This window comes from Ailuropoda melanoleuca, chromosome 15 (assembly GCF_002007445.2).
Source record: "Ailuropoda melanoleuca isolate Jingjing chromosome 15, ASM200744v2, whole genome shotgun sequence".
NCBI lineage: Eukaryota > Metazoa > Chordata > Mammalia > Carnivora > Ursidae > Ailuropoda > Ailuropoda melanoleuca.
In genome coordinates this window covers 19758895-19774931 of record NC_048232.1, presented here as the reverse complement: position 1 = coordinate 19774931, position 16037 = coordinate 19758895, and the positions used below count along the sequence as shown (strand labels likewise).

Genomic DNA, 16037 nt, shown 5'->3' with positions numbered 1-16037 from the left:
CAAAAGGTAAAAATGTCCAATTATAAAATAAATCAGTACTAGGATATAATGTACAATACAATATGAAGACAGTTAACACTGCTGTCTGATAATATGAAAGTTCAGAGTAAATACTAAGAGTTCTCAACACAAAGGAAAAACTTTTTTTTCATTCTCCTGTTTTCGTAGTTGCACGAGATGATGGATGTTAACATTTCACAATTTGTGTAAGTCAAATCATTACATTGTATACCTTAAGCTTACGTGGTATTGTACGTCAATTACACCTTAATAAAACTGGAAAAAGGAATGGCACAGAGTTATAAACATTATTAAATTTTATTAACAAAAACTTTGTACATTTTCTTTAATACATGTGGAATTTTACATCTAGGTAAAATAACAACACATTCAAAATTTACCATTTATACAAATTGTTACAGAATTAACAACCAGTGGGTTAAATAAGTAAAATAAACCACACCGATTTTTTTAATTATCTACAAAAGATTTGACTTTCTTTAAAATTCCCCTGAACATATAAAAATAAATTAATTTTACTTTTCAATTAAATCTACCAATTAGAAATATTACAAATCAAAATATCAATGTTATCTTATGAATTTTTCACAATACAAAACAGATTCACAAAACCTTATTTACAGAAATGAGGTAAGAACTGTGCAATGTTTAACCAAGAGACATATTGCAGAATTAACATGTTCTTCCAGCTAAGTACACAGTGGAGGTCTAATTACAGCTGGGTCTTTTCCACTAATAATTCACACATTTAAGAACAGTTCAATGATTACATCCCCAATTGTTCAATTTATACTCTGCCATACTGTCACACCAGGAGTGTGGCTACCCAAAGTGTAAGGACTGTAAATAAAATTTCACCTGTTTCAGGAACTGTAGTTGTTTTGCTTATTTGTTTGAAATCACTGTCAGTAAATGGGAAGTTGTTTAAATAAAAAAATTAAAAAAAAAAAAAGAATCTTACCAAATCCACTCATTTTTCTTGTGACTCATTAGTGGATAAATACCCAGGTAACAGTTTTGCCTGAGCTATCTACAGTGGCATAGAAAGTTTTTAATAAAGGCAGAACCATGGGGAAGGCTGCTGGTGCGACACTGACTATTCCTACTACGGACTTACAAGGACTGACGGTAGTGAAGCCCAGCTGTCTAGAGCCACCTCCACACCATGGAGGTACTAACAGGCACTTGATTCAGGCCAAAGCCTACCAGCAGTTTCCAGAGTGGCCCCTCTTTCTGAAAGAAATCTTTCACTGTAAATTGATCTGGTTCCCCCAGCAGCCTTAGAACTCACTTAACTCAAAATATGAGTAGTTACTTTAAAATATGAGTAGGTCTTAGCACTTTATAAAAGAAAAAGAAAGTATTTAGCAAAAGAAAATTACCTTTAGCAGAAGCAGACCATTACCATCCTAACTTGATTACCAAAATTGGCCAAATCCCATTATAAAGAAAATTTTTATAACAAAGATTGCCAAGTCCCAGTTGATGACCTATTCATTTGCAATACTTAACCAATAAAACTCCAATAGAAGATATTGGACAGTTCCTTAAAATTTGTCTCAAGATCTGACTCACAGAGCAAGCACACTGCAACCCAAACAAAAGACTGTATTTCATACTCTAACTTGTACAACAAAATCAAAAGTTTGTAAATGGAGTAAGTCTTTAGTTTTGCTGTTCGTCTCTCCAATTGGTAACAAAATTACTTGTGCACCAACTATATTAAATTCCTCTTAGGTTCATAAATTCATTGCATGTAAATTATTTCATTGACAAAAGTTAGTTATTAAAATTTTTTTTCAAAGTTCAAAAAAATCTGGGTTGAGGGATGGGGGATATATGGGAATTCCATTTCAGTGCAACAAAGCAACAAGAAAATTAATCAAGGCCTTACAAGAAAGTCCTTGTGGCAATGAATCCTTTGTTGTGCAGTTCATTTCTTGTCGCATTTCTTCATAGGTGTAGGAGGGCTGCAATGGCAGCCAGACGAAGTGCTAGAGCTGCAGGAGAGGCAATCTAGAGGTTTCTCAAGTGTCAACTTTTCTCCTGAGTGACAGGCCCAGTTTTATCACTAAGTCTCTGCAGTTAAACAAAATCAAAGGCATTAGGTAAATGAAGGTGTGCCCCACACTTGTGGTAATCGTCTCTTAAATTGGAATTCTAATGGAGATAAAAGGTGGTACACATATGGTTATTTCATTTTTTTCTACAAGCTGGCATGACTACTTTTCAGCACAATAGAAAGACATGAGTTTACTCGTAAACATGATCGGTTGCTTTGTATTAACCTCAGCAGTGTACGAAGACAGAAGGGCCCATCTGAAGGACAGAACTCAGAGAGAACGGATATAGAAATCGTCCCCCAAATTGACTTTTCCACAGAAGTAGTAATGTGGTATTGGGGAAAATGAATTCTTTATGGACTAAGAAGTCATGGGTTCTGATCCCACATGTGCCATTTGTCCCTGAAGCTCTAACCTCTTGGAGTCTCCTTTTACTAATCTATAAAAAAAATTTTAAGTCCCTCAAGACTGAAATCACGTATACTACTGGTATCTGACAAAGAAGCCTGGCACATAGTGGGGTACTCATAAATATTATTTCCCAGCCTTGCTTTTCTCCCATTAGGTACTTAATACTGCTTACTTTTTTCTTATTTATTATTGCAGTTTTCCATTAAAAAACGCATTCCATACTGTATCACCCAGGAAGAGGCAGCTTGTAAATACAGGCATAGCTCATGTTCTTGTGCATCACTTTACTGCATTTTCCCCCAAATCGAAGGTTGGTGGCAACCTTGTGTCTAGAAAGCCTATTGGTACTACTTTTCTGACAGCATCTGATCAATTTGTATCTCTATGTCACATGTCAGTCATTCTTGTAATATTTCAAACTTTTTCGTTATTATATTTGTTACAGGGAGCTGTGATCAGTGATTACAACTCACTGAAAGCTCAGAGATGGTTAGCATTTTTTTTTTAGTAATAAAAAGCATTTTTAAATTAAGGTATACACTTTGTTTTTTAGACATAACGCTATCGCACACTTGACAGACTACAGTATAATGTAAACATAATTTCTATATGTGCTGGGAAACAAAAACATTCATCTGACTCACTTTATTACAATATTTACTTTATTGAAGTACTGTGGATCTGAATCCTCACTATCTCCAAAGTATGCCTGTAGTTTACTTTTTAACACAAGAACAAATCTGAGAAGAGGAAAAAACAATATAGAAAGTCCCTAAATTAATACAGACTCACGGAACTTTCCATGTCTGTAGAACACTGGAGAGGTGACTAGGTTTATGACAGTGACAGTCGTATTCACAATCAGGAAGTCAGAGACAGTGGGGCAAACAAAGGCATTCAAGAGTTGATGAAAACCAATAATCCTGCATTTTGAACCAACTCTTGTTACTCAGTACAAACTAAAGTTTCTGAAGACTAACAGCACAGTAAACAGCAAGCTTTCAAAGTAATGGGAAATAGCAAACATTGTGACTTTTCACACTGTGATTTGCCAAGTCTCCCACCTCATTCTTTCCCTTCTTCCTTTTCCTGACGTCCAGTCTCCATTCTATATCCCAATATCCTTCCTCTAACAGGGTTCTGCCCTGAACTCGAATTTAAGGGAAACACTTATACTCCAGTAAAGTAGACCTAATTGAAGGGGAGAATTAATAGAAAGAAACAGCCTTAAAATGTGCGCTATTATATGTATAGTACACTGTTCCTGATCCATTTTTAATTTATCTTAATTTGTACATTGAAAGGATAAGAGGCTATCACTTACATGAAATTAATAAATTAAATTCCATTACAAATATAATTACCATTTACTTTCTTTTTAAAGTTTATCCAGCAGAGTAACTAGACTGTCCTAAAATTTATATATTATTATAAATATAATTCAGTTTTCCAAAGTACTTTAAAGCAAAATAATAAAAAGATTCCAAAATTATCTATACTGGTTCTATAATTAGACAAACTAACTGAACAAAAGTTCCTCAAAAAGCACCAACTATTATCTTTTGAATGGACCGTCCCATGCCACTTACTATAACTAAAATACATTTTCATTTCCAATTTGGTGAATTATAAACGTCCTTCAAACCATATGTACAAATTTAAGCTAATGTACTTAGGGGATATACAAATTGGCTTGGGGCCTTCATGTTTACAATATCCAGCTGCTGAAACAACTGGTTTTAAGAAGAAATTATCAGGGGAATAATTTTTTTTTTTAATAAGAGATAGTCATCTCTGATTAATCAATACAATTCTTGCTAGTATTTCACGAGAGATCCCAAACCCGCGATACTTACTGTTACTTTCTGACTTGCACTGTCGCCATGGATGGTGAGAAATGGGTTGGTGGTGGCGGGGTGGAGCGGTGGCGCCTGAGTGCCCGCGAGCAGGTTGTTCATGGGGATCTGCGTTGGCGCGGGGATCTGCAGCTGCTGGAGCTCCGGCGGGTGGTGCTGCTGGTGGTGATGCTGTTGCATTAACTGATACAGAAGGGCCTGATGTTGTTCCTTAGGTAAAAACATGTGCGAGAAGATGAGTTCCCGGTCACAGGATTCAGCAGTCAGTAAAGCCTGACTTTTCTATTTTCTTCTTTACTTTAATATTAGATATTTAAATATAAGTCACATTTATACTACTAAGAAAGAAACCAAGTATCTTATCCAGGAAAGGAGACTGCACGAGATAATAACCATCTATTAAAAAAATGTCCGTATCACTAGTGAATGGCTTATTTTCAAAACAGGGCGAGCAAATATAGGAGATCTTTATTCAAATTAGGTTATCCATGATAATTAAGGGCAACAGCAACTTAGAAGTCACAAGTTATTGGATCTGACTTCAGAATATGGGCCATTCTCATTCCCAGTTCTGGGAATGTAAAGGTGACTGTTAAAGTTCTCATTCACGCCAACAAAGAGTGCTTTCATTGGTGTAGTCGTGAGATTGTTCTTTGCAGCAAGGATGTATTCGATTTCTCAAGTGTTCACTATGTGCAGGCACTGTTCTGATACATATCAGTGGGGGAAAAAATCCCTGCCCTTCTGTGGCTCAGCCTGAGGGGAAGAGAGAGAGACCAACAAAAACGTTAGGGTATGATTATTGGTAAGGATCAGGGTAAACAGGAATGTGTGGGAGACAGGATGGGGGGGTGGGAATCTCAGATATGTCAGGGCAGTTCTCACTTGGACAAAGACTTGGGGGCATGGAGGGAATTCGCTATGTGGATATGGGGAAAGAGGGGGGATTTCGAGGAAGAAGGCACAGCCAGTGCTAAAGGGCTATGTGGGAGCATATCCAGTGTGATCAAGGTGACCAGGAGCAGGCTGGAGACAAGTGGACAGATAGAAGACAAGGGGAGAATGTCGGCCTCATGGTGGTAGGCCGTGAACACTTCGGCTTTTACTCAAAGTAACATGGGAGACCAGGGGAAGGTTTTAAGCCGAGGAGTGACACAATCTGACTCAGGACTTCTGGATGACACCAATGCAAGGTGTCAGACGACAGTGAAGGATGACTGCAAGGTTCTGAGCTTGAGCAACTGTAAGCAGATGTTGCCTTTGGATGAGGTCGGCAAAACTGTGTGGAGGAGGTTTGTGACAAATGAGCAGGTCAGGTTTGGACATGTTATGCTTGGAATGTCTATTAAAATATCCAAGTGGAGCTATCAAGAAAGCAGTCAGATACAGAGGTTTGAAATTTCAGAAAGGGGCCTGGGCTGAAGATGTAACATCCACATATATTTAAAGCTGGACTGGAGAATGGTACTGGAGGCTCTATGACTGAAGGAGATTACTAAAATTCTAGGTTACTCTAAAAGTGAGAGGCTGAGGTGAAGAGGAAAGGAGGCTAGAGAGGAATGAATGGTTAGGCAGAAGAGGGCCTCGGTAACGTGGGCTCCTGACTAAGGGAAGAAAGTGTTTCAAGGGGGAGGGAGTGATCAACTCTGTCAAACGCTGTTGCCAGATCCGTAAGAACAACAACTGTCTACTGGACTTAGCAGTATGAAGGCCCCGTGGGAGGAGACAGCAAGCAGAAAAACAGGGTAGCAGTTGGTGGGGGAAGAGGGTCAAGCAAGAGTTTTTCTTAAGATGGGAGAAGTCAGTACGCCTTAGAAGGAAACGCACTGCTTGTACAAGAACAAACTTCATCCCACAATCCTGGCTGACAAAGAAAAGATGGCTAGACCACTTGAGTTCTTGTGGGAACTAAACCACAAATTAACCATGTTCTAGAAATGAGTCATCTATGTGTACTATTACTAATAATAATCTTGATTAAGAGGAAGGACCCCAAATAAACTGAACTTTAGTACTTCGTATTAAGATGAGAGACAAGAAAACAAGATCACATTTTAGTGTAAGCATTAAATTTACATACAATCTATCTTTATACCACTGTAAGAACAATAATAGTGAAAATGATGATCCACAATCAAAACAAGTATTTTCAATATATTTTTGACTAAAGCAAAATAATGGGTAGATACATTTTATTTACTTATTTATAAAGATTTTATTTTTTTAAGGATTATGTATTTATTTGAGAGGGAGAGAAGGAGACACCTAGAAGGAGAGAGAGAGCATGAGCAGGGGGAAAAGAGTGGGGGCGGGGAAGAAGCAGACTCCCCATTGAGCAGGGAGCCGGACGCAGGACTCGATCCCAGGACCCTGGGATCATGACCTGAGCCAAAGGCAGACGCTTCACCGACTGAGCCACCCAGGAACCCTAAAGATTTTTTTAAGTCAACTCTACACCCAACGTGGGGCTCCACCTCACAACCCCAAGATGAGGAGTCGCACACTCCACCGACTGAGCCAGCCAGGCGCCCCAGGTAGAGACTTAGAAAGAAGTTACAAACAAAGGCTGAAACTCTGAGCTAGTTAAAATAGTGCGTTCCTTCTCCAAGCAGCCTAACTCAAGGAAGTACGCTAGGGAGATGGAGTGGAGATAGCCGCACAAATAACCCGTCTGCGCAAGGCCAGCCAGAATGTCTCCGTGCGAGCCACACACTTCCAATCTTTTTTTTTTTTTAAAGATTTTATCTTTAAGTAAATCTCTGTGCCCAACATGGGGCTTGAACTTAACCCCAAGAGTCGCATGCTCTACCAAATGAGCCACCCAGGTGCCCCCCGCCCCGACACACACTTCGTCAATTCCTCCTCTCTTCTCCAAGATACCTATTTCACATTTTCTTCTCTCCTGACCACCAATATCCTTATTTCCCTCAGCTGATGCCTTTCCTTTTTTAAAAGATTTTATTTATTTGAGAGAGAGAGCACAAGCAGGGGGAAGGGACAAAGGGGACAGAGAAGCAGACTCCCGGCTGAGCAGGAATGTGGGACTCCATCCCAGGACTCTGAGATCATGAACTGAGCTGAAGGCAGACGCTTAACCAACCAAATGACCCACCCTGGTACCCCTGATGCCTTTAATTCTAATTTTAAAAATTAAAAACATTAAAAGTGGGTTTCCTCAACCTCCTGCCATAAAATCCCTCTGAGAGCTGCTCTGCCTGCCCTCTCCCTACAGTGGAATGCTGCTCTCCACTCCCCGCCCCCTTCTGTCCCCTCTGAAGAACTCTGTTGCTCTGTTATCCTTCCTCTCTCCTGTTGCCATCAACGTACACATAAGCTGTCATATTCAAAATGAATAGAAAATTCCCCCTTAGGCCATGTCTTTCTTCCACTAGCTGCTCATTTCTCTGGTGTTTTAGACGGAAGTGTCTGGAGCTGCCAATACTCCGCCTTCACTTCCTCTACCGCCATTTTCTTCGGAACCATTCGAGGAGGTTTTACTTCTCACCGCAACTGTCAAAATGTCCAGACAGCTGAATCCAATGGTCAATGTACTTGTCCTCCCAGAAGCATTTTTACAGAGCCGAGTCCTTCCTCTGTTGATATATTTTCTTCACGTGGACCCAAGGACACTACCCTCTCCGTTCTCTTAACTCACTGGTCACTTCTCCCCACATCCTTTATCAGATTATGCTCTGCTTCCAGGATATCCAGGGCTCAGTCCTCAGACATGAGTCTTCATTCCCTACTGATCTCATAAAATCTTGTAAATCTAAGTATCATATATGCAGCAATGACCCCAAATTTATATTTCCAATTGCAATCCTTTCCCTGGACTCCAGACTCACACAGCTGTCCAGTCCAAGGTCCACATCTCACTTGAACATCCAAATAGACATCTCCAACTTAGTATGTCTACAACAGAACTCCTACTTTCTCTCCAAAACCGGTTGTTCCTCCAGGTCTTCCAAATCTCAGTAAAACTCAACATCCCATTGTTTAGGACTCTTTTTTACCTTGAATGCCTGGCAAACAAGTTTGTTGGTTTTATCTTCAAAATATACAATCCCAGACGGCTTTTCCCCACACTTATCCTGCTATCTAAGATACCACATCTTCTACCTGGACTATTCCCAATAGCCTCCCTGTTTCTCCTTTTGCTACCATCTCCCCTCCCAACACGTACAACTTCCCATACAACAGCTAAGTTAATCTTTAAAAAATGTGAGGGGCGCCTGGGTGGCACAGCGGTTAAGTGTCTGCCTTCGGCTCAGGGCGTGATCCCAGTGTTATGGGATCGAGCCCCACGTCAGGCTCTTCCACTGGGAGCCTGCTTCTTCCTCTCCCACTCCCCCTGCTTGTGTTCCCTCTCTCGCTGGCTGTCTCTATCTCTGTCGAATAAATAAATAAAATCTTTTAAAAAAAAAATAAAATAAAAAATGTGAATTGTTATGTCACTATTCTGTTCAAATCTTCCAATTAATTCTTTAAATTCTAAAAGAAAAGGTGAGGATATAAAAAACAAGATTTTTAAAGTTGAGATTAAAACTAGTATACTATATACTATTTTGATATATTTGAAAGTTTCCACAATAGAAGAGTTAAAAAAAAATCACTAATGGCTTTTAATCATACTCAGAATCTAAACTTCCTCCCACAGACAGCCAAACAAGGTCCACCCGTGACTTTCTCTCCTCTGCACCAGCCTCTCTCTTACTCTGTAGTCATGCCAGCCTTCTTTCTAGTACTCAAAACAATAACACATGCAGTCTTTTCCAATGCCGCTCATTCCCGTGTCACAAATTCATGTTCCTTCAACTATTATTCAGGTCTGTGTTCAAAAGTCACCTACTCAAAGAGGCAAGACTCTGCTATCTAAAATTAGGCCCCATCCCACTGTTCCTCTATCCCCTTATCCTTCTTCATTTTTCTTTTTAGTGCCAGTACTACCAAAAACCACACATTTATTGTCCACCTCCACTGCTGGAATGAAAGCCCATGATCATACCAAGTCTTACTCTTCATCACGTTACCAGAGGCTACAGGAGACCACAGTACCTGTTCTAATATGTGTAAATGAATCAATGTAATGTCACTACAGGTATCGTGGACTATACCAAATGGCAAGACAAACTATTTTTGGGTTACGTATCGATAATGCTATAGACTTAACCATGCTGAATGTCTATTACAGCTTAGATCACTTGCTCCTAACAAAAAGCAAATATTATCAAAAGGAAGAACTTACTGGTGTGAGCTGTTGAGAATTCAACAACTGCTGAAATTGCTGTTGGTGAAGAAATATTTGTCTTTGCTGGTCAGAAAGTAATCCTAGTCCTGAGGCACTGAAAAATGATTAAAGTTCTTATTTTCTACTATATATCTTTAATGTTTTTTAACACGTAAAATGAAAGACAACTTTTCGATTTGGTGTTTAATGAGTTAACAAGTCAAATCTTTAAATATAATACTTTCTGATAACAATCACCTACAAATTTCTATTTCTCCTCTCTGTGTGTTTACAGGTAAATAAGAATTTACATTGTCAAGAAATGTTTCGTTTTCCTTTTCATTATAAACCAAGAAGGCACTCAATACTTTATGGAACAGAAATTTAAATGTGTTTATAACATGCATGTAATAATTTTAATTATTCAAGGATAATTTAACCCACTCTAAATAACACGTATGTAAAACAAGGAAAAAAATCCCAAGTACTAATTGACTTGACCTAACCTTTTTTAATGGTCCCAATGGAGAGTAAAATTGAACACCAAAGAAAAGGGAGCCAGAAAAATAGTTTACTAGTATCCATTGCAAATCCATTTAAAATGATTTATTCCTTAAATGTATGTTCAGTAACAATCTGGCTTTAATCCCCTTATTTTGAACAGTCAAATGAAACTCCAGTACCATGAAACAGTTTCACTCACAGGAAATTCAAGATAATTTGATATAGGCCTTCATCATATATCAAAATTTTTAATTATAAAACTAGCAAAACTGCATGGCTGAATTTTAAGAAATCAAAATTCATTCATATCCGATCTTCATTACAATATTATTTTTCCTCAGAATTTGTGATACATGAAGTAATACACAAGGGGAGATAATATGGATCAAGACTGAAATTTTTAGCACAGAATATATTTAACACTTTATTACTAAAAGTGATTTAATTTTGTTTTAATCTGAATTACTTAAATTTCAAAAATAAATGGCTCTCAGAATAATGCACTTAATCTGGAAGTTTGCTAGATTTTCATTCTTGATTACATCTACAAGAAGCACAGTAAAAATCCCAATCTGGAAGCATGACAATACTGGAACTATGTTGCATGAAGAACCCAAAATACATTAAGTGATTTTCTTACCTGTTAGTCAGTGTAGCTGGCATTGGATGTGTTGCATTAGGTGGTACAGTGGTGTGGGTGAGGGGGGCAGGGTTCTGGGATATTGTGACAGGGGTCTGAATCACCCCATTTAAAGCTCCTACAATGCCATTAATTGCCAGTTGGTTACCTGGCAAAGCTCCAATTATTCCACCCACTCCAGGCACTGCAGGAATGGTGGATGTGACAGTCTGCATCCCACTAGCCAGCGCCCCCACTGTCACACCATTGACCTGCTGAACTCCACTAACGCCTGAGCCCTGCTGAGCTGGACTCTGCCCAGCAGGAGGTGGAGTAGAAAGAGCAGAAGAGCTGCTGGTGCTTTGTCCACTGGAGGTTAAGTCCTAATGTAAGAAAGAACAGAAACATTAAGTTAGAAAGAAGACAGCAAAACTGTTTAAAATCATCTTAAACCATTTAATGTGATATACTGTTGTTCGTAAGAAAAACACAGAAATGAAACTAACCACACCAAAATTACCTGATTTAATACAGGAAGAGAATTATCAGGTAAAAAGCTGTTTCCTAGATGAGGGCTCTTACTGCTGTTCAAGGAATCAGTGGCAGGAGCTAGAATAATAAAAGACAAAAAGAAACGTATTTACCCTGTTAAATTACATTATGTGTTAAGATTAAAGGCTTATCTAAAAGCTTATCCTGAAGCCCACATTAAAAACACTTAAATATTAAGTCTTGCTATGCCTAACACCAGTTTAAAGGGAAAAATCTATAACTCTATTGAATACTATGGCTTTAAATCAATAAAGAGATCATTACGCATTTAAATAACTATTATAGTTAGATTATGTACTAAAGAAGTTAGAGCAAATTCAAGTTGATGACTTAACAGATTCTTCATGTTCTTTGAAAATAACCTATCATCCCTTTTCTACTTCTTCATGTAACTGGTAACCAGTTATTATTTACTTATTATGAAAAAGATACTGAAAGTCTATCCTACTTTCCTTAGATATGCAGTTAAGTATTTTCATATTTACCATTCTGTGCTGAAAATGCATGCATTTGATGAGATGGACTAGGATTTGTAGTTATTGTTGGAAAAGGCACTGAGAGCTGTGCATTCAATAACTGAAGACGTTCCTTTTTGGCTGTCAAGTTTTTAATCTGCTCTTCCAATCTCCGATTTTCAACTTGAAGTTGGTGTAATGACTTCAGCATTCCTAAAACTAGCAAGCATTTGGATGGTTTTAATAAAGAGAAATTCCCACACAGGACTAAGTATTTTATAGACCTAAGTGTCAATAACTTTAAAAATAAGTAAATAATGCATAGTTCTTTAAAATAGTAAAGTAGAAATTCTGTAAAGCATTTTCAAATTACTAGGTTTTATATTTAAATTTATACATAGACATAAATATACCACAATATATTATGTGTACATATAAGCATAAAGGGATACTGGTCCTAGATGTACCTTCTGGAAAATTTGTTGCCACATATCAAAAAAAAACCCCACCCATCTGGTCTAGGTAGGTTCCATTCTCAAAGAAAAATGATGACATTTTATTTTCATCAAAATAAAAACCTAATTAAAAATTCAAAGTACCTGCCATAATTTTTCATTAAAATCATATTTAAAATGGGAAAGAATTACACCAATATCCTTCACCACAACAGAGAGCATAAGTTTTTGTGTGCCGCTTGGTTAAGCTAAGCAAGCCACCAGACCTGGGGTGAGAAGCCAGCCTCCAAGCCCGGCGGCTCAGCATGCTGATCCACACATCGCCCAGCAGGGGGCAGTGTGTGCGCACCACAGCCCCGGCTCCCGGCTCCCGGCTCCCGGCTCCCGGCTCCCGGCTCCCGGCTCCCGGCTCCCGGCTCCCGGCTCCCAGAGAAAAGCCGATCATCTGTAAACAGGCGGTTTCTGTCCTGCCTCATCACCTCAAGTAGTTTCAATTCCTTCCACAACTCGGACCTCTCAACTGACAACACTGAGTAGTTATGCCAGGGTGATGGACACTTTAAAAGTTCTCCGTACACTTATTAAAAGGTTGTATTTGTTTAACATGCCCTCAGGGCCTTCAGAAGACACACGTGTAGCGGTACAGACATATATGGTCATCACCCAAGGACTTAACTTTTATCCCTCCTCTTCAAGATGCTACAAAGAAACCCTCAGTGTACCCAAATGAGATGCAATAAGACTACGCTAAACCTGTCCTCCAGCTATCACGTTTAAAGGATTATCCTGGCATGAATTTCCTCACAATTAGCATTTTACGTCAAGGCACCATTCATAAAAAACAAAACAAAACAAAACACCAAAAAACCCCCCCAAAATACCAATTTACAGCACTTGTCTACTAACAATAAGTAAAATGTTTTACTTTGATACAATAAAGCTGTAAAAGCCTATATACCAAAATTATAAAAACTACCTATTTTTTCCCCCAAAATATATATCCTTAACAAAAGGCCACTTCCCCAGCTAACTGTCACTTATAGTAACTTTGCTTTTTTGGCATTTTCACCCATGATCCTCCCTAATACTTAACACTGAAAAATACTAAATATGTATATAAAGTACATATATTACATAATTTAATAAGTTAATGACATATAACATATACAAGATATAATTTAGTAATTCTTATTCTTTCTCATCCAAATTCTAAAATTAAGAAGACAGTTGGCCATACTCGACTATCTGCATTTTTATTTTACTTTTTCAAAATTATTTCGGGGCAGGGGGGCAGAGGGAGAGGGAGAGAGAATCTCAAGCAGACACCCCACTGAGTGAAGAGTCTGATGCGGGGCTTGAGTCAGACATTCAACCAACTGAGCCACCCAGGCGCCCCTGATTAAATGCATTTTTAAAAATGAATTCTCCAGAGTTAAGCTAAGTTTTCTTCAAACAATTAAGCTAAGAGAAGATATAACTCATGTATTTTCATAAAATTTAAAAATTGCTAAGAACATCGTACCAATATTAAAATAATTCAAAACAGTAACAATAACCACTAAACAGGTAAGTGCTTACTATGAGCTAGGCAATGTTCGTCATGGTTTTTATGCCATTTAATGATCAAAACAACACTATATGATACAGGTACATTATTATTTCCACTCTAACAAATGGGAGATAAAGTACACATTAAGAAACTTGCCCAAAATCAAAGCGTTAATAACAGGTAAAGAGGATTCAAGTTCAGCAGTAAAACTGTAGAATTGGCTCTATTAAGCCACTACACTACTTTCTTGCCATATTATATAAAACATATTTCATAATTTCACTGCTATTGATGAAGTGTGACTGCTGCATTTATCCATCCATCTGGCTGTCCATCCATCTTTTAAAGACATGAAAAGAATACTTACTGTCACTAGGAGTACCCTGTTCTAATAAAAACTGCTGTCCTTCACTCCACTGCCTCTCCAAAAGCTGTTCTATGCTGGCTGCTACCGGAGGAAGATTTTCCAAACTGCTGTTGACCGGTTGATCATAGCGAATTTGTAAGCTGCTTACAGGAGATCTGTTGAAAATATTAATTCTCGGGTTAAACAGAAAGAGAGTGCATTCACGTTTCTTACCTTATGCTGACCCTTTCCCTGTAAAAGTCTTCTAACTCCAGGCTGCCTATGCTGGAAGAATGATAAAACCATAATCCACCCTAAAATTGAGTAATTACCATTCTTCCTCCCCAAATTATAAAATCAGGGGACTAGCTGGCCATACTCAGCAATTAAAAACCACTAGGAAATATAAACACCCCCCCCAATAATCTCTGAAATAGGCTGTAAAAGAACCTGATACAGCTTTAGACACAAGGGGGAAATACAGTATTAGAAAACTTTAAAATAATCAGCCAGAAGAGTTCCACGATCCTACTTTAATATACAAAATATCAGAATAACACTGTACAATTATAATAATGTAGAAAGCATTTTAATTTACAACCAAGAGAATCTCAATTATCAGTAAAAAGAAATTTTTAATAATTCTGAAGGAGCCTTTTGTTATAAAGTCAAAAATACGGATTTTCTAGTATTTACAGGATTAAGGAGCATTAGCAAGACCAAAGTAATTTTTAGCTGAACCCTTTATACAATTTTTTCTAAAATGCCTTGGATCTGTACTTCAAGTGGTAATAACTTAATCAAGTCTTCCAAAACAAATATTACTTATATTAAGATGAACATGGAATGGTCTCTCATCCATTTTTTGTTTTAAATTAGTACACGTGGCCATTTCTGCTCTCCAGCCTCCACACTAATGTAATACACATTAGTAAAGGGCTTTAGACTTTCCAAAGTGTTTCCACATAACTATCTCATATGATCTTCATAACAACTAGTGAGAAGTCAAAACCTGGCTTATTGGTTCCATTTCTATATGAGGAAACACGATGGGGCTTCAGAGACTTGTGCAAAGACAGGCTGCTGGTGAAGGGCGGAGAGCTGGGTGCGGCTCGGGTCTTCTAACAGCCGCTGCTGCAGTGTGCTTCTCTACCAAATCTCTCTCAACAAGTTAAACAAACGAGGTTTTTTATCCCACACGTAAACATCACGTGCTCCATACAGTTGACCATCCCTCTCCAAATAGTGTATGATGCCATGATAATTGAGGTTATTACATTTCAGGCTGATTTTTAAATGGTAATATAAAGTTGGAAATATATGCTAATTTGGTAAAATTTATTATTTTAAATGTTTTATCCATTTAGCTAATGAAAGACTAAGAACTGTGCTACGCAAAATAGCACTGAGAGATCTTACAAAATTTCTAGGTAGCTTCAAGGATATTTTAGGCTTAAGAAGGGAACACATAAATGCTTCCTCCACTAAACACATGAACAAAAGCCCATTAGTTTTCTTTGAAAAGAAGAATTAAATAGTACAGAAATAATCACAGCATAAAATTATAGATTAGTGAGTTGATGTTATCAGTGTATGCTTCAGATTCCTAGTTGGAAAAGAAGGAATATTTCATCTACTCCAGAGTTCAATTAGGGAAAATAATACTATTTTTAGATCACCCAGGAATTTTATAGGAAAAGACACTACTGGATGTACCACTAGAAAATAGCAAAATTAGAGGCTACTGAACTAATCTAATGATAAAGATGTTCCTTAAGACATTACCAATATATCAGCAACATAACAACAGATATTCATGGTATCACTGCATAAAAATCTAAATTTTTAATGAATTTTTAAGTTCCCATAGTTGAAAAGTGTTCATTTCCCATAACTGAAAAAAGACTCCAGAATGGGCTTTTATCTCCTCCTGTTCTCCATTCTCACCCAGTCTAACCACACTTGAGGCAGAGTTTACA

At 37.9% G+C, this 16037-nt stretch overlaps 1 protein-coding gene across 18 annotated transcripts in view; it reads right to left on the bottom strand.

Annotated features, from left to right (window-relative positions):
* Window positions 1-909: 909 nt before the first annotated feature.
* MLLT10 (MLLT10 histone lysine methyltransferase DOT1L cofactor) overlaps window positions 910-16037 on the bottom strand; it is a 242357-nt gene continuing 227229 nt past the window's right edge. For all 18 annotated transcript variants that reach the window (XM_011226891.3, XM_011226885.3, XM_011226879.3 and 15 more), the window contains 7 exons: window positions 14080-14234; window positions 11739-11927; window positions 11222-11310; window positions 10723-11084; window positions 9597-9693; window positions 4352-4561; window positions 910-2100 (listed from right to left, as the gene is read on the bottom strand). In XM_011226891.3, the coding sequence (XP_011225193.1) occupies window positions 2056-2100; window positions 4352-4561; window positions 9597-9693; window positions 10723-11084; window positions 11222-11310; window positions 11739-11927; window positions 14080-14234 (1147 nt within the window). In that variant the 3' untranslated portion in view covers window positions 910-2055. The remainder of the gene's footprint in view (window positions 2101-4351; window positions 4562-9596; window positions 9694-10722; window positions 11085-11221; window positions 11311-11738; window positions 11928-14079; window positions 14235-16037) is intronic.